General features: G+C 41.2%; 1 protein-coding gene across 4 annotated transcripts in view; it reads left to right on the top strand.

The window, feature by feature from the left end:
- kdm1a (lysine (K)-specific demethylase 1a) overlaps nt 1-23,239 on the top strand; it is a 56,714-nt gene that overhangs the window by 16,810 nt on the left and 16,665 nt on the right. For all 4 annotated transcript variants that reach the window (XM_084310969.1, XM_084310967.1, XM_084310966.1 and 1 more), the window contains 11 exons: nt 407-485; nt 822-914; nt 1,004-1,110; nt 4,935-5,016; nt 6,826-6,920; nt 8,772-8,789; nt 15,136-15,278; nt 17,378-17,468; nt 18,377-18,511; nt 21,499-21,572; nt 21,850-21,961. In XM_084310969.1, the coding sequence (XP_084167095.1) occupies nt 407-485; nt 822-914; nt 1,004-1,110; nt 4,935-5,016; nt 6,826-6,920; nt 8,772-8,789; nt 15,136-15,278; nt 17,378-17,468; nt 18,377-18,511; nt 21,499-21,572; nt 21,850-21,961 (1,029 nt within the window). The remainder of the gene's footprint in view (nt 1-406; nt 486-821; nt 915-1,003; nt 1,111-4,934; nt 5,017-6,825; nt 6,921-8,771; nt 8,790-15,135; nt 15,279-17,377; nt 17,469-18,376; nt 18,512-21,498; nt 21,573-21,849; nt 21,962-23,239) is intronic.

The raw sequence follows: 23,239 nt of genomic DNA, 5'->3' as shown, positions 1-23,239 counted from the left end.
GAGTTTACCTTCTGGTTAAGCCTCCCGCTTATTCAGCATGTCTTACAGCAGGTTCTGTTGTCCACAGGTCTGCAGGTCATTAACGTTACTCTACTGCTGGCAAACTTTTAAACTGGCATCATGTATATGAAGAAAAGTTTGTGAATCACTTCATTTAAATTGAATGCAGTATGACATATAAGTTTGCTTAACAACAGCAGACCACAGGCTCACCAACAATAGGCTTTACTCTTATTACTGTTAATTTGAGCCCTGACGCCTCTCAATCTTCCTTCACACCAACTAACTTCTTTACAGTAAAAAGTGTCTTGAGTTTGGCAAAATTTGACGATCTGTGATCCATGATGATGTCTGAGATGAGTGATTCATGATGATTTAAATTTTAATCTACAATGATCCTATCCAGCTCCAACTGTGGCTCGACAACCCTAAGATCCAGCTGACCTTCGAGGCCACAGCACAGCAGCTGGAAGCTCCATACAACAGTGAGTTCTAACTAGTGCTGCTGAACACTATCAAATTCATATTGATATCCCAGTGTGAAAGAAAGGACTGCAATACAGGCATTGTTAAATAATTTCCCATAAGGTAAATTGTATTCCCACAATGTAAACTCATGTAATTAAGTAGAATACTAAGACTAGATCTTAGAAAAAAGAAAATATATAAGAAATGGCAATATCTGCTAAAATAATCCCAATTTCATACTTTGCCAATATTGTTCAGCTCTAACTGTGATTTTTACCCCTCGTTTCTCTTAAAGAAGATGGCTTTAATGGCTTGATGGCTTGAGTTTGAATGTGCTGTGTCTTCCTGCTCAGGTGATGCTGTGCTGGTCCACAGGATACACAGCTACCTAGAAAGGCATGGCCTTATCAACTTTGGCATTTACAAGAGGGTCAAACCTTTACCAAGTGAGTTCCCTTCCTTCATACTGAAATGGCCTTGTGTGTTGGGACACCTCGACAGAGTGATGATATCTATTCCTCTTGTTTCCACGCAGCAAAGAAGACTGGGAAGGTGATCATCATCGGGGGAGGTGTGTCCGGGTTGGCGGCGGCCAGGCAGCTGCAGAGCTTTGGCATGGATGTGACTGTGTTGGAAGCCAGGGTAGGTCACTAAGAGCACCACAGGCACATTTCTGATCATGACATAATTAGCTTGGACAAAATCTTCCAGAGTTCTGGATTGGTGGCAATACACTGCTTTCATTGTACAAAATGAGAAGTCTTAAAAACAAAGCTTCAAAATAGGGTTGGGTACCTTTCACATTTGAACCTGTGAATTGATACCGGTACCCAACGGTACCTTTTTTCGGTACGTTAGTCTCTAAAAATGTAATCTACCTACCTCAGTTGTAAAAAAAAATAAAGAGTTAAATCCAAATTTCAAATAATTTATTATCATTATTTATTTAGAACAATTTGTTAATATATATATATATAATATTGCAGCGAGCGTTGTCTGCATCTAGCTTTGCAAAGTGTAACAACACTTGCGACCGTTTTCGGCTTGCCATTGCCCCGACTGCTTTGTTGTTGAATCAAGTAAAATCCTATGTAAGTGTATTGTGCATGTGACTGTTATGTAGACTGTTCTGTTTTGTGTTTTTATGTTTACGTGTGATGTATTGTGTATTGTGTACATGCACTTTTATTATGTTCTTGTGTGATGTACCGCACATTTTATTGATGTCTGATGTTTTCGGGTGTTATTGCTGTCATCTTGGCCAGGTCTCCCTTGCAAAAGAGATCTTGTATCTCAATGGGACTTCCTGGTTAAATAAAGGTTAAATAAAAAAAAAAAAAAAAAATTTGAACGTTGACCTGAAAGTGCGGCACACTTCATAGGTTTCGTTTTGCGGTAAACAAAACGGTGACGTCATCGGACTTAAAAAAAAGGAAAAAGTGGCACCGGCGGATCTCACATGAATCGGACTCGGTAGTACCCTTAACACTTTGGGTGCCAGCTATTACCCGCAACCGTCTGTAGCGAGGCCACCACTAGATCGATAGGGAACGGTCACCTTGTTTGTAGAGCTATAACTATATTCTATATTATAGCTATGGATACAATACCATGGTCATTTGACATTCAAGATGTGAAAAAGAATATTTTTTTTTATCCATACGTTCCTGTTTTATACCGTGGTGAATATAAGTATGGTTTTATGGTTCATGATCGAACATAATACCTATCATAAGGTTTCAAAGGGTACTCGATACCGCCGCCTGGTAGGATGCGGCCGGTACTGCACCTTCGGAGTCCCAGTATGCCTTTTACAGGCAACATACAGCTCCCTGACATTGAATAGGGTATTAAAATTAAAAAAAGGAAAAACGACCCAGAAACGAGAATTCTCGTTTATGGCACTGAACGACTTAGGCCCAGAAACGATTTTTTAACTCACTATTTACTCACTATTCCTGTGAGTCTATGGAACACATCTGTATGTTTTTTTTTTCCAATAAAATGCATTGTTTTGTATTTCTAATAGAGTACTGTAGAGCACCACTTTCTGCACTTCCAGATTCCAAGCTGTTTTTGGCTGGGCTCCGCCCATACTCGCAATGCGCTTTGAGTGACAGTCACCCACCTGCACTGGCAGATACCTTTCTTTGGGAGAGAGAGAGAGAGAGAGAGAGGTAGAGACGGATGGAGAGAGGGAGAGAGAGACAGAGAGACGAGAGCACAGAGCATGTGTGTATGTGTGCTTGAGTCACGAGTGTGTGTAAGCAGGGGGACAGAGCTGAGGAGAGATCGCTCTGAGACTCAGCGTATGAGCCTCTCTCTCCCTCTATCTGTCTCTCCCTCTCTTTTTTTCTCTCTTTCTCTCTTTTGGGGAAGTGCAAGTGTCTGACAGGGAAACCGCTTCCGCATTATTTCCACTCGCTCCGTTGTGCGAATTGTTGATTGTGGGCGGTGGCTACAACCACAGAAGGAGCTGAGGTATGCAAATCAAGATATGCAAATCAGCATATCTACGTAGACAAGCGAGGCAATTCTGAATGGCTTAGTTCACTGGGGGAGGATCTTGTATCAACTAAACTGGAGGAATGAGACTGAATGAGAATTTCATATCTAGTCAGTGTTGGTACAACCCCACATTGCTAGAAAACAATGCAAACCCCTGGAAAAGGCCATTTATAAGATACAGGGACCTTTAACTACCCAACTCAAACTATAGTCTACCGATATATGTATGATGGCATGTACTATAATTAGGGGTGGGACAATACATTGATCCAGATCGATATATCGATCTATTATCAATAATCAAATAGGATCGACGCAACGTAAAAAGATCGATTCATATTGCGATACTCTTATTTTGAAAATCCCCGCGAGTCATATCCGCCGGCGCCCAGTATTGTGAAACTCCGTGTAGAAATTACAGCAGTGTTTGCGTCTGCTGTAAAGCACTACAGAGCGTCTATTTTGCGAGCCGATATAAGTCTGTGCAGTTTTTTCCCCGCAACGGGTCAAATGCATATAACAGGCGTTGCATCGTCGCCATTCCTTTATGCCAACGTCGCGTTAAATATCTAAATGAACGTCGCGTTGGCTGCTAAAAGCTAAGCAGCTAACCGTGAGAGAGAACAGGAGAGTGGAAAGGGGACTTGGAAGGAGGAGGGGTGGGGGCTGTGGGGGACTGTGTGTGTGTGTGTGTGTGTGTGTGTCTGTGTGTGTCTGTGTGTGTGTTAAAGCTCAATATATAAAAACAAAAGTGAACAGGAGGTCTATTTGTATTAAAAACAATAGATTGTTTTTCATTTAAATGTCTGGAAGAGCTCAAAAATAAATACATCAATTGATATTTCCGTAGCCTTTTTTTAGTTGATCTAAATGTGACTGATTGTGTTAAATGGGCACATAATATCGCCTCATATCGATCGCAGACACCTGAATTGAATCGTATCGTATCGTATCGTGGCAGACTTTGTGATATCGGCAAATATCGTATCGTTGTCCAAAGAATCGATATCGTATCGTATCGTGATGAAACTGATGATTCCCACCCCTAACTATAATGCAGTGCATATACCATATATATATATATATATATATATATATATATATATATATATATATATATATATATTAATATGTACTGTACATGATATATTTATCCACATCTGTCTGAATATGCAATCTTTTATATAATATAAACTTTTTAACATACTAGTATCTGTATATATCGCTTACCTATTCCTATCCCTTACCTACTCTTACTAGTTATACTGCTGACTAGTATGACTTACTACTACCATAGTAACTTTATACTTGTATCACTGTACATAATAATACTATAACACTATACATACATTTGATTATCATTATTACTTTATTATTACATTTATATATATACTCCAGTTTAATCACTTGTACATTGTATATTGCTATTGCACTTTTACATTTGCACTCTGGTTAGATGCAAACTTCTTGTCATTGTACTATACTTGTGCTGTATAATGACGATACATTTGAATCTAATCTAAAAGTTACATTTCAAAATTGCAATGTGGTTAGAAGTGGTGGAGAGAATAAAAGCTAGCATATGAATTGTAGTGCCTGGTTAGGAGCGAATGATAATGGATGGATTATCCAAGTGAGGGTCCGGGGGGGGGGGGGAGTGAGCGAGAGCATATGTGTGTAGGGTATTAGATAGCAAGTATTAGGTGTATATCTTGTATACTACATTTATTTAAATGGGATTTCATTGGATGTGTACTGTTAATTAATGCTTGTATATCTAATTTTATGTTATGTTTAAAAAATTATAAAAAAAATAAAAAGCAAAAAAAAAGTTACATTTCCCGCTTTGGATTACATCCAAAAAAAATACATGAGACCTTCCGTTAAACCAGACTAGCTAGGCCACTTATGTTAACTGAGGGTGATTGTGTGACTTTGTTGTTGTTTGCTCCGTGCAGGACCGCGTGGGAGGCAGAGTGGCTACGTTTAGGAAGGGCAACTATGTGGCTGATCTGGGGGCCATGGTGGTGACGGGACTGGGTGAGTCAAGTCCAAAGTTCACCACCCAAAGGTAAAGAGGGACAACACACAGGTCCTCAGGACAGAGTTGACTCATCTCAATTTCACCAGTTAATCTTGTCCAAGTCAACTAAGATGCTCAGGTTATGGGCCTTCATTAGAGCACATGTAGGATGCTCTGAAGTTATCTTAAGAATCCATATGGCCAGGCTTTAAGTTATGCGCTTGTGGCCGAACCACAGTTGTTTGGACCAATCAGTGTTCTAAGAGGAACTACTGGCAGTTAAGGGGCGTGTTTTAGGTGTGACGTTTGCTACCTTCTTTGAATCAAATATTTATTTTGGTATTCGTATTCCTTATAAAGACTGCAAGAATCATCTAACTACATAGTTAGCTTCCTCTTCAGAGCTCTCTTACTACCTCATATGGTTTGTTGATCTTATTGGTTGAAGTTAGTCCGTGATAGACATATGGTTCATCCAATCACGTTCATCCAAGTGTCTGCCCTTTTCCAAACAGATTCTCAGATGGTTCTGTGTAACAAACCATCTGGTACATCAGGTTAACTCTGAAGGTCACTAGGTTGAAACTTGACCTCTAACCTCTTAGACAAGAATTCCAAGCATGTTATGGTGCATTGTGTTTTTGCATTTACTGCTGTTCATCCCTAGAGGGTGGTGTTGTCCACGGAAATCTTGTCTAACTTCAGTGGTTCCATCAATGGGGCCGGGGGACTATTTCATTCACTCTAGGTAAACACTAGGGGTGGGACGATACATCGATCCACATCGATATATTATCAATGATCCAATAGGATCGATGCAACATAAAAAGATCGGTTCATATTGCGATACTGAGTCATATCCGCCCAGCACAGCAGTAGCGTCTGAAACGCTGTGTAGACATTACAACAGAGCAGGGCTACATAGTGTGCCTATTTTGCGACCCTTTGCATCCTCGCCATTCCTTTATGCCCATGTCGCGTTAAAGACCGAAATTAACGTTACGTTAGTGTAAGCTAACAAGGTAACCCTGATCAGATCTGTGTGTGTGTGTGTGTGTGTGTGTGTGTGTGTGTGTGTGTGTGTGTGTGTGTGTGTGTGTGTGTGTGTGTGTGTGTGTGTGTGTGTGTGTGTGTGTGTGTGTGTGTGTGTGTGTGTGTGTGTGTGTGTGTGTGTGTGTGTGTGTGTGTGTGTGTGTGTGTGTGTGTGTGTGTGTGTGTGTGTGTGTGTGTGTTTACTGAGGATGGACAGATAATGTTGATATTTAAACATAAAAAATACAATACATAATAAATGTATTCATGATCATCATGCAACATAAAACAATTGTAGGAACGGTTTGGGAGAGGAAGGGGTTTTAGGTTGTGAGTTCCAAAATAATTTACTTAAAGTTTAAAGCTCAATATATCAAAACGTGGCACTTTACAGTGAACAGGAGGTCTATTTGTATTAAAAACAATAGATTGTTTTTCATTTAAATGTCTGGAAGAGCTCAAAATTTAAATGTTAAATGATATTTCCGTTGCCTTTTTTTTGTTGATCTAAATGTTACTGATTGTGTTAAATGGGCATATAATATCGTCTCATATCGATCGCAGGCACCTGAATTGAATCATATCATATCGTTGTCCAAAGAATCGATATTGTATCGTGATGAAACTGGTGATTCCCACCCCTAGTAAACACAGTGAGAATGTATAAGACTACTATTTCATTCACGCTAGGTAAACACTGTGAAAATGTATAAGATTACCATTTAATTCATGGCATGAAAAGGTCTGAGAACTCGTGTGTGTGTGTGTGTGTGTGTGTGTGTGTGTGTGTGCAGGAGGAAACCCCATGGCAGTGATCAGTAAGCAGGTGAACATGGAGCTGGCTAAGATCAAACAGAAGTGCCCTCTGTATGAAGCCAATGGCCAGGCTGTGAGTATACCTGCACTAGGGATATCTGGTTCACTAAATGAGCTGATCAGTTGCCTCTTGTCCATTATCTTACCACATCTAGCTTCTCAGTGCATTTTTGTACCAGATAAGTTGAAGATTGAGATACCTCAATGAACAATTATTTAGCCTAGCCCTAGATAATGACGGAGATGCCATCTTTTAATCTTTGTGTATTACTGCCCCCAAAAGTTAAATGTATCATGTAAAAGCTCAAGACATTTATTTATAGCACAATAGAGGGCAAGAGGCTAATGATGGGCCATGAAATATACGTTTGCTAGCTGATGCAAAGCTTTTGCTATGATATGTCGAAATATACGTGCATTTGTTATACTATCTTATGTTGGTGCTGCCTTGTTTCATGTTCCTCTGCAACCCACTAACCACAAGAACAAGCGGCCATTATGCCATGCTTGCTACAGCTACGTTTGATGTGTATATCCTAATCCAAGTCTTGTAACAAAGTCCATTTGTTGTTTACATCCTTTTCAGCAGAAAAGGTTTACAAAATCTATATACACAAGATATCCTCCACCGCACTACATTGTCTGGACCCAGCGCTCTCCGCCATTTTTGTCCGTCAGGCAGGGCTGTTGCCTGTTGTTCCCACTGGCTACAAAAACAAGAGCGATGGAGTGTGGGTTCGGTTAACTGCTCGGTTTAGCATGTCGTCAACAACTGCTTCAGTCCCCCTCAGAACAGAACAGAGCGAGTCATTCCTGTTCCCTCCATCAAGCAGCAGCGGCAGCAGTAGGATGTTTAGGTTCATTTCCAGGCCATTTGGGTTGAGGTAGAAGCTAGCCGGCAGGGCTCAAGGAGTGTCCACACTCGGGCCGCTTTCACATATAGTTTGGTGGACTCGGTGCGATTCGGGGGGTGAAGTTGCAACATTGTTGCATTCTTCATTTGGTTCGGTTTGCTTTCACACTGCAATTTGTCAAGTGCACCAAACTTTCTGAACAATGTCACACGATCGAAAAGGGCGCTCGTCTATTGGATATATGTTAGAATCCCCAAAACAGGCTTCAGGGACAGCTCTACAGCACACACACATACACACACCACATTATTCTCAGGAGCAGCCCAGCGCTCACACATACACACACACCACATTATTCCCCGGAGCAGTCCACCGCACACATACCACATTATTCTCATATATTGCGGATGCAGTTTTTTAACTTTGATGTGACATTGATCGATTGTTCGATTGAAGCTCATTGCCATCATTCTCTCGCTAAACAACTTGTACACCTCGTTGTTTTTGTGAGTGGCCACAAGCAGCTGTGTAATTTGCTCGTCTGACCATATTTCAATCAGGGCTTTTACCTCCTCATTCGCCCACGTCTGCCCACGAGACATTTTTCACGCGTGCTTCCAATTATCAGTGCGCGCCGCAGTGTATCGGGTCACTTCCTATATTTGGTCTTGCGTTTGGTTCGATGAGCATTCACACCATAAAAGTACGCACCAGGGTTCACTTGGAAGCGAACCGAGACCTACGTTTTCAGGTGGACCAGAGTTAGCTTTTTTGGTCCACACCAGAGTTTGAATGAGCTTTCACACCACCCCAAACCAAGCGGACTATCTGAGGAAACTAACTCTGGTGCGTTTAACGAGGACCAAACAGCTCTGGTGTGAATGCGACCTCAATGTGTAACCGGTTTCCTCCTCTACAGGAAAAGCCAATTAAATGTACCTGTTTTATATTTGTGTGTAAACCTGTTGAAGGTTAAATTTCTGTTTTTACTTTAATATTCTCTCTCTCTCCCCCCCTTCCCTCGTATTCTCAACCACTCCCAACTACCATCTTTTGGTGAACTGCTAAAGGGTGAACGATGCACAAGTGTATGTATTGGTTTATTTACATTATACATTACCCAGCTAATCTTTAATCGTTTTTAAGATAGAAATAAAAACTCATGTTCCATTTGACATGTGTAACCATCACTTATCCTTTAGGATAGGAGACTAATGGAGGAACCAATTGTAGTCCTACTAGTTCACATTATATCACTCTTCTTAGATACAAATTGACCCATCTCAAACCCTGCCCTCCTTTCTTGATCCTCCAATTAGTTTTAGGGAAGCAACAGTTGGGATTGGAGGATGAAGAAAAGAGATTCAGAGCTTGAGATGGGTCAATTGCAAAAGCAAACCTTAATTTCCCTGTCTTGTTCAATTGTGAATGGAGTGGATAATACTGTCTTGTCAGTGCTTTTCTCTTGGCATGGCCTCTTGTGTGAAGTGATTTTAAATGCATTTTTAATACATAAACTCACTGTGTCTACACTGAGATGTAGACGAAATTAGGGCTGGGCGATATGGCCAAAAACGTTATCGCGATAAAATTATAAAATTATTTTCATATAACTCTATATCGATAATTATCGTTGATATAATTTCTGTCAAGTTTAATTAACTTCTTATGCCCGGCGCAGATGGACGGGCTATTAATAGACTTGTTTTGCTGCTGCGAATGTCTCGAGTTGATGTCGTCATCAGTCCGCGCGCGTTCTTCTACGCACTAGTGCATAGATTATTATATTCCACCAGGGGGCAACCTACCGCCACTTATAAAAATGGAACTAACAGTTAGCCAGAGCAAGCGGTGTATCCCATGACAATGTACTAACTATCACCCTAAAATACTCCGTTCCGCCCCAATACATTGCAACGACGTCCACCGCATACCCCACACTACTCTAACCGTGGCCTCAGAATTCACGCCACACACCCACTCCTCACGTAAACTATAAAATAGCGGCGTGCAAGCTAATGATCCTAGCCAGCCTTATTTACTACTAGAGTCCTACCTCTCTACCCAGAGGTGCACCGCGGGTCTCCTTCGCTGTCGGCCATCTCCTTCACTGATTGGTTGTTAGTGCGTGTGCTCATATCCAAGCTTGGAAAATCGATATATCGAAACTTTGCGACCACGTTTCATGTTTATTTCGAGGAAATAATTTATCGCGATAGTTATCGTTATCGTTTTATCGCCCAGCCCTGGACGAAATCTAAAAAGACCAAGACGGACACACAAAATGTCTTTCATATGTTGAAATTGGGATTTTTTGTTGGAATATAAGGTCCATTAACCTCTTAAGCCCGATAGATTTATCACACAAATGGATCAATACAGTCCCTATTAACCTCTTCCACCCGGAGCCTATTTTCTGAAAATCCGCCTAAAATACATACCTAAGTAAATGGAATATTGCTCCACTTCTACAAGGTCCATTTGCATATTCTTGGTATCTAGGGACATCTATGGACCTCAGTGAATGTATTCCCAGTGTCAGAAATATTGTGTCTATTACTAGGCTTGCTTAAATTGTGATGAAACAAAGGAGAATATGAATTATGATTTTTCTTTGCATCTTTGACAGTAAATAACACCATGCTAATAATGACCAAACATTAACACATTCAAAGCCGGCCGGATGTGACCAAATTAGGGCTTGTAGGCCAGCGCTTTAATCAATGGGAGGACGGGGACATTTGTGAGTATTATGATGATTATAATGATGATTATCGAATATTCCTGAAATCAATGCTAGATCGCCCCCCCCCCCCCCCCCCCCCCCCCCCACCTCCTGCACCCAACGGAAAACAGCCACATATACACACACAGATACAGCGTCGATCGGGGTAGAAATACATATCAGATCAACGATCAAATTTATATATAATGTTCTTACCTTGTATCTGATGTAATGCAAAAAGATTAATCCAATTCCTGATCCCCATTCCAAATATTGATCGCGTTTATTGATCCAACGTTAAGTCCAAAACACATAATCCACGCTCCTCCCAGCCTCCCCAGTCAATGTGGTAACACGATACTGCTTGCCCGAGAAGGGAAACCCGGGCCGGAGTTTTTTTTTCTGATGCACAGTCCCACCCAATCCAATCCAATGATGTGCAATACCATCCGGGAGACGTTAGGCGGCTGTATTTGCCCTTTTGCGAGCTCAGACCCATTCCCAACGATAACATCATGTTGGATGGATGAAAATGAATGCATATCGCTAATTAAAGAAATAACCATTAAAACCCGACTATACTCGTGATTGGCACGCAAGCGATGGCGAGTTAACCCGACTATCATCGTGATTGGCACGGAATGGGTTAAAACTGCCACTGATCTCGTTCAGTACCTTCTTGAGATCATGTGTACAAAAAATCTAAGGAAATTAATAAATGTAAGATGATTAAACAGAAGGTTCTGTAGATACAGTACTGAATTCTCCAATCCGGACCAATGCAATTTGAAATATTATTATAGAATATAGAATAGCAGGCTTATAAATTACCTTATTATAGCCAATCCGCACATTTATATATATAATATATACATATATTATCTTTCAAATGGCCGAGTTCAATTTGGATTTAGTATCACCAGGTGTGCATAAGAACAGATAATGAAATCTACTGTACTTTTTTATTTTCACCACAGTGCAACCGTCTTGAAACAAACTTCAGATCTAATTGTTGCTGCATGCTAACAATAGGGAGAAACTAACTGCGTTTCAATATTTGTCAATAACGTTACATTTTGTGGTATATTATCCTGAATAATAAGAGTTATTAAAATAATGCATACAGAACTATGAACCTTGAACCCCATAGATCATTTCAGGAAGTGTAGTTTTGAAAAATTCCAACACAGATCCAGAGCTCTGGTTGTCCGCTACAAAATGGCTGCAAAAAACCTACAATTCCCATGATTCAAGGTTTTCCAAAATGGTCGCCTCTCGTGAAATATACAGACATTTCGAAAAGGAAAATCTATTTAATAACATTTTAACCTATTCCTAAACTAACGTATTGATGATAATATACATTATAAATGCTGTTGTGACATGGTTATGATGTTTATACTTGAATACCGCCAACGGACCGCACGGGCGGAAGAGGTTAAGTGATGTTGCGTTTCTTTTTCAAATGTAGCCAAGAGGAAAGACCCTATTACCCTATCAAAACGGCAGTCCAAGTGTATATTTTCAGCACTACGTTTGTTTACCAATGATTTGAAGTGTTATTAGCTAAATATGAGCTTATAAAAATCTCAGTAAATTGCACCGGAAAACTGACGTTTTAGACACAAATAAAGGAAGCCGTCGTGAAATCGTTATAGTCGAGAGGAGACCCAGGGCTTTCAATGGATGTCTTTTTTGCTTCTTTACCTTTCAGTGAACGTCTTGGAAAAAACGACGTCACAATCCGGTAAAAAGGCTATGGAGTTATTGACATTATACAAAAGTAACTATTTACAGTAGATTTCATTCACAGGTCTTTGCTGCCCTGTAACGGGCACCTGGTGGTACTAAATCCAGATTTAAATCCAGCCCCTTCCACCTGATGGACATATACTATGTACCTGTACTACTATTATTTATTATTTATATACATATAGAACTGCTCCACATGGTTTTTAATATATCATGCTTTAAGTACTGTAGTTTTAATGTAGTTGGTGTTTTTTTATATAGTGGTATTTTTATTGTAGTTTTAACTTTTTTAATTTTTTTATATATATATATATATATATATATATATATATATATATATATATATATATATATATATATATATAGTGGTGAGTGTCTATGTATTGTGACTGTATGTTTGTCTTTCAACCACTGCACAAATTAAGTTCCGAAAGGAAAATAAAGTAATTTGAAGTTTGAAGTTATATTCATATTTCAAATTGCATGTGGATGGCAAAATTCAGTACTGTATCTACAAAAAACCATGTAAATCATCTGCCTTTTGTTCATTTGCTTATATTTTAGTACACTTGATCTCAAGAAGGTGCTGAATGAGCTCAGTGGCAATTTGTCACTTTTGGTCTGTTAGCATGGTGTTATTCACCGTCAAAGATGAAAAAAACAAAACATAATAATTTATATTCTCCTTTGGTTCATTACAACTTACTCAAGCATAGTAACAGACACAATATTTCTGACACTGGGAATACATTCCCTGAGGTCCATAGATGTCCCCAGATACCAAGGACATGCAATGGGTTTTGTAGAAGTGGGGCAATCTTCCATTTACTTGGGTATGTACTTTTAGGTGAATTTTCTGAAAATATGGCTAGGGCTTAAGAAGTTAAGATTTAGATTTTAAATTTAGATGATAATTATTTTGTGAGTCAGAATTTGTTTAGCTTACTAGTCACATTGCATGATATGAGTCAATATGGCCTCCACTTTGACATTGCCTTCTATTTTAACCCTTTCACTGCTGCACTAAAAAAAACTGTTAACCCTTTCACTGCGACAATACACAGAGGGTTAACCCTTTCACTGCCACACGACAGCCGGTTGTGTGATAGTAAAGGGTTAACCTTCTGTCGCGTGACAGTGAAAGGGTTAAAGGAACACGCCAACATTATTGGATATGTGTTTACCATCTTCTTCAGAGTCGGACAAGAAGATGGATACCAATTTCCTCTCTTGTGTGTAGAAAGCTATCTGGCTGCAAGCTAGCCTAGCTTAGCTAAAAGGAATGGAAGCGGATACGGACCACTAGCCTAGCTTAAGATTCTGGAAGAGGTGTTTTTGGCCAACAGCTAGGCTATCCTAGGGTGACCAAACGTCCTCTTTTGCCCGGACATGTCCTCTTTTCATGCCCTGTCCGGGGCGTCCGGGGGGGGTTTATTAATTCATCGAAATGTCCGGGGTTTCACTGTTTTTCAGTTTCAGTTTCACGGCCCTTTGCGAGCATCTGAAGGCTCGGGGCTGCATTTTTCGCAGAACATATAAATTACCGAATTAAAGCGCTATTCGTTGCCGTTCGAATGCCATCTGGAACGCCAAAATCCGTGCCTCGGTTCTCGAGTTACATGCCGATATGTCAGGCATGCGACTTTTTACATGGCATTATCCAACCGGACTCCCGGAGAAGCATGCAGCTGCAGAGCCGCAGAGCCAGCGGCGCTCTCTGGGCCGCGCGCTGACGGCCGCGCTGTGAGGCAATAGTATCCAGCTGCAGGACGAGAGCCACCCAATGGCTGAATTGGAGTATTGCACTGCGGGATTGATTGATTGAAAACTTTATTAACAGATTGCAAAATGGGTACAGTACAGCTCAATACACACAATTGTTAAGGGGATGCAGACCAGAGAAAGACCTCAAAGCAGTACTGTTACATTTGTGACATACAGTAAATATATACAAGGGGGAGGGAACTGTACATTTATGATGAATTGAAAATGGGCGACCCTGATGTAAACAAGACTTGTGCGATTTTGCGCGCCGCGTGGGAGCAAATTCGAGACACATTCGGTCTCCTCTATGGCCGTGAATATTTTCACGCGGATCGGAATCACGGCGTGCCCGTGGCACACTTTACCGTTTCGGCGAGTTTATTCCACGCTATGTCCTCTTTTTTGGAAATCAAAATATGGTCACCCTAGGCTATCCGCTTCCATTCATTTGTGCTAAGCTAGGCTAGCTTGCAGCCAGATAACCTTCTACTGAACGAACAGAGGAAATTGGTATCTATTTTCTTGTCTGACTCTGGAGAAGACAGTAAGTACATTTCCCATTATGTCGGCGTGTCCCTTTTTAAATTAGAAGGCAATGTCAAAGTGGAGGACATATTGACCCATATCATGCAATTTGACTAGTAATAATGTTGGTGTGTTCCTTTAACACTCATTCCATATTTTTATAGAGGGCGCCATTCATTGCAAACAACTTGCTGTGGCATTTATTATCCCATGCAACGTTTCAGCGAAGTTATATCGCTTTCATCAAGGTTGCCGTGTTACTAAATGTCACATCAGGTGGAGGGATGGTGTGACTTTTTCCTTTCAATGTAATTGACTTATCTCAAACCCTGCCCTCTTTTCGTGATCCTCCAATCACAATTGTTGCTTCGAGGGAAGATTGAGATAAGTCAATTCTGATTATTCAGCACCTCATTAGGTGTGCATTCTATTAGTCAAAATGTGTATGTTGTCAATACTATAATAATAATAATAATAATAATAAATCAAATTTCTATAGCGCCTTTCAGGAAACTCAAGGTCGCTTCACAATCAAGAGGGCTAGGGAAAGGGGGCAATAGGGAAAAGGGGGGGGGGATGAGGGCAGGTAAGGGATAATGAACCTAATCTAAACTAACTAATGGGGAAAAGCTATGGATTCTACCTATTTATTTGTGATGTGTGTCCAGGTGCCTAAGGAGAAGGATGAGATGGTAGAGCAGGAGTTTAACAGGCTGCTGGAAGCCACTTCCTACCTCAGCCACCAGCTGGACTTCAACTTCCTCAACAACAAGCCTGTGTCTCTGGGACAGGCTCTGGAGGTGGTCATACAGTGAGTGGATTCAGTACATGTGTATTAATTAATACATTTGTGTACACACACACCAGGGTTTCCGTTAGCCGGTAATTACCGGTTTTTACCGTCAACATCTGTTTAAGTCCGACATTTAAATCTCTCCGGTCATAATGTCCTGTGAAAATAATTCCCTCTTATTTTTATGTGTTTACCAAGTAACATACGTCCACTAAAAGTGGTTATTTTTGCCACTGAAGCACAAATCGAGCACAAACAGAAGTCAGCTGGATTTGCGAGGTGTGTGTGTGTGAACCAAGAAAACAAACAAGGACTGGAGTAACATTTGTTGCATTGGAATACAGCTACCTTAGCATTATCTAAAAGATAAAAACAATGGTTCGCTTTGTACGTTTCCAACTTGTGTCAACAACATATTGCTTACTTCACGTAAGGTTCATAGATTATCGACTTAAGGACTGACACGTTTGAGTTTTGGCTAGCCACTACGTGGACCAAAATACCTGAACCATCTTGGTGCACCAAAATACGCTTTACTCAAGAAATCTGCCGTTCAATGAGTGGAGAGAGAGCTGTTGCAGTGCAGACAAAGTGGAGGTAAAGTAACATGAATTATTACTATTGATATGGACGGATATGCTGAAATTGTGGCTAACTGAGTTGTGCTACATAGACAGTGCAGACGGAGTGATGTAGGTAATGTAACATTAATTATCATTAAGTGTAATAGTTATTATTAACACATTCAGAGCTGGCCGGGTATGACCAAATTAGGGCTTGTAGGCCAGCGCTTTAATCAATGGGAGGGCGGAGATATTTGCGAACGCTTAAACTATATCTTAAATTATGGGTATGGGTCTAATACACCTGTCGTTTATCAATGACTTGCTTGCAGTCAACATGTACGAAACGGATTGTTTTTTCATCTGTGCATTTCCGCTTTATACCGTTTTGAATACGAGTATAGTTTTGGAGATTTCTAGTAATTCCAGAGAAAGACGCGATACTAGCCCTTTAGTGGAACACGTTGTCATTTTTTGGCCGATTTATGAATCGTTTTCAAATAAACGCTAGATTATTATGTGTCCTTATGCACGCTAGAGAAGCGGGCTGAAATTTTTTTTTATCCGTGTCTTGCTCCGTGCCAACGGCACACACACACACGTTGTGACCGCTGTGAAAAAAACATCTGATTAACCCAATACTGATAACATAGATTCCTTACCTCACATCTGATGTTCTGCAAAAAGATTAATCCAATTCCTGATCGCCATTCTAAATATTGATCGCGTTTATTGATCCAACGTTATAGTCCAAAACACATAATCCACGCTGCTCCCAGTCCCCCCAGTCAACGCGGTACAACGATACTGCTTGCCCGAGAAGGGAAACCCGGACCGGAGTTTTTTTTTCAGATGCACATCCCCAGCCAATCCAATCCAATGATGTGCAATACCATCCAGGAGATGATAGGTGGCGGTATTTGCCCCTTTTGCAAGCTCAGATCCATTCCCAACGATAACATCAGGTTGGATGGATGAAAATGAATGGATATCGCTAATAAAAGAAATAACGATTAAAACCCGACTATACTCGTGATTGGCACGCAAGCGATGGCGAGTTAACCCGACTATCATCGTGATTGGCACGGAATGGGTTAAGTATTGAATATCGGGTATAACATTATTGCAGTAAGCTCAATATAATATAAATATAATATAAGATAATATTTGGACCGGAATTTATCTCATTTGTCCAGGACATTGTAAATGTTCCCAGACACGTGGACCGGCACCCATTTCTTTCTAGCGGAAACCCTGACTCACACACAAACACACCTCAGAGCAGCTCTGGCTGCAGTTGTAGCTTACCACCACCGGTATGACTGTGTATGAACGAATAATGGACTCTGTAAGCGCTCTGGGGTCACTGGGGTGTCACAAAGAGCGCTATATAAATCCAATCCATTATTATTATTATTTGTCTCTGGCTCTCTCTCTTATATACAGTGCATGTGCGCGCGCACACACACACACACACACACACACACACACACACACACACACACACACACACACACAGACACAGGGGCACTAATGTTGCTTCTGTGTGTGCAGACTGCAGGAGAAACACGTGAAGGATGAGCAGATTGAACACTGGAAGAAGATTGTCAAGACCCAGGAGGATCTGAGTGACCTGCTCAATAAGGTAACACACACACACACGTTCTGCTGTCTTGTGCCAAGAGATAGTGTAGTGCAGGGGTTCTCAAATTATGGGTCAGGACCCATAATTGGTCGCAGGTATGTCTCTGGTGGGTCCCCGTTTGATAAGAGTAGCACTAATGTGACTGGGTTAGACTAAAATGACTTAAAGGTCCCATGCATTGCTATCTCTCTCTCTCCCTCTCGCTCGCGCGTTCTCTGCTGTCTGTCGCACCCTCTGTTTGAGGAAGTAATTACACTGCTCTGTTGTTGAGCGAATTGTGGGCGGTGACTACAACCAGTAGTATTCACGTCAGCAAAACAGTCAAATCAGAATGGCTTAGTTGAGTGAGGGAAAATCTCGTGAAACTCGAGACTAGACTGATGAGTCAATATGATAATTAGAGACACAGACCACATTGATATAATCCCCCATTGCTAGGAAACAATGCTAAACACTGGAAAAGTCCATTTATAATGCATGGGACCTTTAATTTGAGTCCCCTGCTGGAAATGTTTAAAGTGCTGGCCTGGGATCCAATCCTACCAGAAGTATCTCCTATTTTCCCCTTACTTTATCTTCCTCTTAGCCCCGTCTAAATAAAGAGAAAACACTTATTCTAATGAACTCCCAGTCTCTTTAAAACATAAATAGAGAGATTGTCTTTCCTCCACTGTTGAGAATCTTTTCTGTCACTTTTCTTTGATCTCTTATCATCTCATTCTTACTGATGATATCTCTCCCTCTTCCCCCCTTCCCCTTTTTCTCCTCCTTCCTTTCCCCCTTTTTCTCCTCCTTCCTTTCCCCCTTCTTCTCCTCCTCTCTCCCCTTCACTGCTCCATCCACTTTTCCTGCTCCTTCCTCCAATTCTCTTTTCATCCCCCCTTCGCCACTCCCTCCCTCCCTGTCAGATGGTGACCACTAAGGAGCGTGTGAAGGAGCTCCATCAGCAGTATAAGGAGGCCAGTGAGGTGAAGCCTCCCAGAGACATCACAGCGGAGTTCCTGGTGAAGAGCAAACACCGCGACCTCACCTCCCTCTGCAAGGTGAGCTGATGATCAGAATAATTATTATTATTATACATTTGATTTAGAGGCACTTTTCAAGACGTTCAAAGACACTTTACACAAAAGGAAACTAGTCAAATCAAAAGAAAGGAGTACAAGAAAAGAAAAAGTTAAACAAGAGTAACGGAAAGAAAAGCTGTTGCATCTCAGTAGTCTGATGTAGCTTTGTCTCCATGGAGACGCCTCGCAGCCCAGATTAACCAGTGGTTAGGATCAAAGAGAAGAGTGGCAGCTCAGTAGGACGGGAGGATGAGCATGGAAAGAGGGAATCAGAGATGGGGTAGAGAGGAAGAAAATACTTTAGGGTAGAATGTTTACCACCAATGTATCATTATCAAGTTAATTATGATAGCTGGATATAATTACCAATTATTAAAAATGTTGACTATTTCAGAGAGAATTGATAACCCCTAGTGACGGCTACTGTAGTGTTTCCCACCATTAAGACTACATTTCCCATCTACCCTTTGCTTCTTGCTGCAAAAAAGGATGTTGCCACGGTTATGTCTCTGCTTGTTTATTTGTTTACATCTGAGCCAAGTGAAGAAGCGTGAAAGTAATAGATGAGACAGATGCAGCCTAACTTGTTTTCTGACGAGGTACGCTAACATGAAGTTGTAATAGAGGCCTTGCATGGAATGTTTGCATAAAGAAAAATGTCTGTTTGAAAGACGACGCCTAATTCTTGTGCAGTGGTAGAGTTCAATAGGAATTTACAATAAAACACAAGATACTTGTGCCCTATTGATAAGGATAATGCTCAGTGAAGAAACCCAATCCCATTCCCAAGAGAAATTCTAACATGTCTATAAATATGTAATACTATGGAACTACGCATAAACACTGGAAAAGCATAATATTACTTTTCCATTGCGACTTGTTTACAAGATCCAGTAATAAGACGTCAAACTTCTCATACGTCTTCCAACATGGAGGACAAACAGGCATTGTAAATATTCTGTTCATCTTCTGCATCCCCTTAACAATTGTGTGTATTGAGCTGTACTGTATTGTACCCATTCTGCAATCTGTTAATAACATTTTCAATCAATCAATCAATTCTATTTTGAAGATTTAAAAACGTTGAGTAATCCAGCAAAACACCCAGGAGCAGAAGGTATCAATACATAAGGGTTATGATCTCCTCTGTGAAGGTCATTAAACCAAGTATATAATTGTTATTCAAATTCGACTCGACGTGGTACATAAGTGTGTAGATGGTGGTATTTGGTTATTGGAAGGTTGAGGAATAAGATGGAGGAACATTGGAATGAAGTCTATCTCATTTCCTTAAATTTCCCACAAATGTCTTCAAGCTGCAAGCAATTATCTAGACAAATGTGTGTGATAGCGTTCTCGTTTGGTGGTTTTCTAGTTTTTCCAAAACATCATTCCCGCTGTGTCTATGCGACCCCTCCATTCCTCCCTCAGACTTCTTGGAACAGATGGAGATCTCACGGCAGGAGTTGAATGCGTCAGTCCAGTAAAATGCTAACTGCTGCATTTGTCCAAAAGTGTTACATTCTTGGTAGAATTTGTTTGTGTCGAATCACACCAGGGGCTGTTATTCTACCTAGCAGGATCTGCGCAGTTGGCCCAGATAACTTTTCCATAAATATCGCTGAATAACTTCTGATGTTTTGTTGATAATGAACTATCATCAATGCGTATGATTGAATCATATTATCTGTCTAATCGTGCTTTTTGAACTACATCCTGATCCAGGTGATCTTAGGTTTAAGACGTTGACTACTGCGCCATACTGTCGGTATATTAGGTAGAGGTGTTGCTAGAGACCTGTCACCACACTACCCCTCGGGCAGACATTTCTCCTCATTATCCAAGAGAAAATACAAAGTGAAGACATTTCAATGTCAAAGAAATGCTCTCTTGCACAGAAATGTAAAACGGATGGATTACATGCCAGCAGGTCAAGGAGGAAGTCTCACAGGGAACTAATGTTGTGCCATTGTGATTCTCTCTTTAAGTAAACCAGACACAGGCTGTGTTTAAGTGGTTTAATGTCTTAGCAGGATGTATTATTAGAGTGAGTGCTGTTGTTCCATTCCTGGCACAGATAAATCACCTCTGCTAGTGGGGATGTGTGTATTTTAGAAGGTGGTTTGAGTTGGTTTAAACACAGCTGCTGTCTGAACTGGAGCTGTCCTTTACCCATCTGCCATCTGAGAAACCACTTCAAGGTCTGAATCACCATCTGTCTGCAGCTATACATACACGCTCCCTGCTTAGACAGACAGTAGATGAAGGGAAACATCATTTCATGCTTGTGTGTATGTACGCGCTACGTGTGTGTGCGTGTGCGTGCGTGCTGTAAGAAAAAGGTAGAACCTAGATGAGGGCCAGGTGGGATTGCCAAGCCGATGATTGTGGTTGGATGTTTTCCATAATTTTCAGTTCAATACATTGAACTATTTTGTCACGTCATCGTGCTGCAGCGCCAGGGCAGGACCAGGTCATTGCTAAGTGTAGTCCTAACTGGAGCTGTTTCCAGGGCCTGCCTTGGTAGGTGGTGTTACTAAGACTAGCCGTCACCAGGCAGGCGGTGCTGTTCTAGTGGGCTCCTCAGGCCTGGTTTGGCAGGTCTGGTCCTGCTGTGGTGAACGTTTTGAATGGGGTGTATCAACCTTTTACTGACTCAGCTGCTTGTCCTTCTTACCTGACCTGGAACCCACTGGGAGGTGTGCAGCACGTTGTGCACAGGTACATACATGCACTATCGGGACAGCTTTCCTTTCACATGAGCCAAAAAAAAACTGCAGATAGTTTTCTACTTGCTAAATATGGACCTACTATTTGTTTTGAGATCTTCAGCAGTGTTACTGGATGTATGAAAGGGCATGAAGGAACATGTTCTCTCTCTGTCTCTCTCTCTCTCTCTCTCCTTCACACACATTCATTATTTAACTGTATTTAGCTAACTCTAGGCTGTGTGTCTCTCTGTGTAGGAGTATGATGAGCTGGTGGAGATGCAGGTTAAGCTTGAGGAGAAGCTCCAGGAACTGGAGGCTAACCCACCCAGGTAAACCATCCTTTCCTCCATCGCTATCTCTGCCTCCCTTCATACTGCCCCAGTGCCCCACCCTCTGCTCTCACTCACCTCTTCCTGATATTCACCCACCAACTCGGATTAGTACCACAAATGACCTGATCACTATATCCAAATATCTTTCAGTATGACTGAGACCCTGCTGTGTCTCTCTCACGCTCTCTCTCTCTCGCGCTCTCTCGCTCTCTCTCGCTCTCTCTCGCTCTCTCTCGCTCTCTCTCGCTCTCTCTCGCTCTCTCTCTCTCCACAGTGACGTCTACTTGTCATCCAGAGACAGACAGATCTTAGACTGGCACTTCGCCAACCTGGAATTTGCCAACGCTACGCCTCTCTCCACCCTTTCTCTCAAACACTGGGATCAGGTAGGCCTGCATTCTTCTAAAACCTCATGTGCACTGTAACTGTTTTAAAACATAATATACACCCTAACTGATATAAAACCTCATATACACCCTAACTGATATAAAACCTCATACACCCTAACTGTTCTAAAACCTTATATACACTGTAACTGTTTTAAAACATAATATACACCCTAACTGATATAAAACCTCATATACAGTGGGGGAAATAAGTATTGAACACATCAACATTCTGTCCAGTAAATGTATTTCCAATGAGCGTATTCAAGCGAAATTTGCACCAGACGTTGGTATTAACTAAAAAAATCCAGACAAGAAATCTAAACATTAAAGTCCATATGTAAATAAAGTTATGTGTAATAAAGTGGAATGAAACAGGAAAAAAGTATTGGACACACTAAGAAAAAGCAGTACAGCACAGCAAGGAAAGGCAAGGAACTAAACCAAAACGAATTAGAAGGCAAGGCAACTCTACCTCCTATCTGTGCTAATGTCAACTGGGTTAGATGATGGGTTATAAAAGTTTTTTTTTTATACCAAGGTGCCACACAAGAAAAATCTAATGATGGGTAAAAGCAAAGAGTTCAAGACCTTCACAAACAGATTGTTGCTAATCATGAAAATAGAATTGGCTAAAGACGTATTTCACAACTTCTGAATCTTCCAGTAAGCACCATTAGGGGCATTATCCATGAGTGGAAGCAACATCACTCCATCATCAACCGGCCACGCACAGGTGCTCCTCGCAACATTTCTGATCAGGGAGTCAGAAGGATACTTAGAAGAGTAGCCAAAGAGCCATGGACCACTAGGAAAGAGCTCCAGAAAGACTTGGAGGCAGCAGGTACAACTGTGACAGAAATGACAATGCACTCCACCGCCATGGCCTCTGTGCAAGCTCAGCCCGCAAGACTCCACTACTGAAAAAAAAACATGTTGAAGCTTGTTTAAAGTTTGTCAAACAACATTTGGACAAGCCAGTGAACTACTGGGAACATGTACACTGGTCAGATGAAACCAACATTTTACTTTTTGGCTGTCACACAACACACCATGTTTGGAGGAGAAATGGCAGTGCACATTACCCGAATAATACTATACCAACAGTGAAGTTTGGAGGTGGAAGTATCATGGCGTGGCGCTGTTTCTCCTCTCGTGGTACTGGCATACTTCATATCATTGAAGGAACAATGAATGGAGCCATGTACAGAGAGATTCTTGAGATGAACCTGCTGCCATCCACCAGGATGCTGAGGATGAGACGTGGCTGGACCTTCC

The sequence above is a fragment of the Notolepis coatsorum genome (assembly GCF_963971535.1).
Source record: "Notolepis coatsorum genome assembly, chromosome: 3".
Lineage (NCBI taxonomy): Eukaryota > Metazoa > Chordata > Actinopteri > Aulopiformes > Paralepididae > Notolepis > Notolepis coatsorum.
This window is presented reverse-complemented; position numbering and strand designations above follow the sequence as displayed.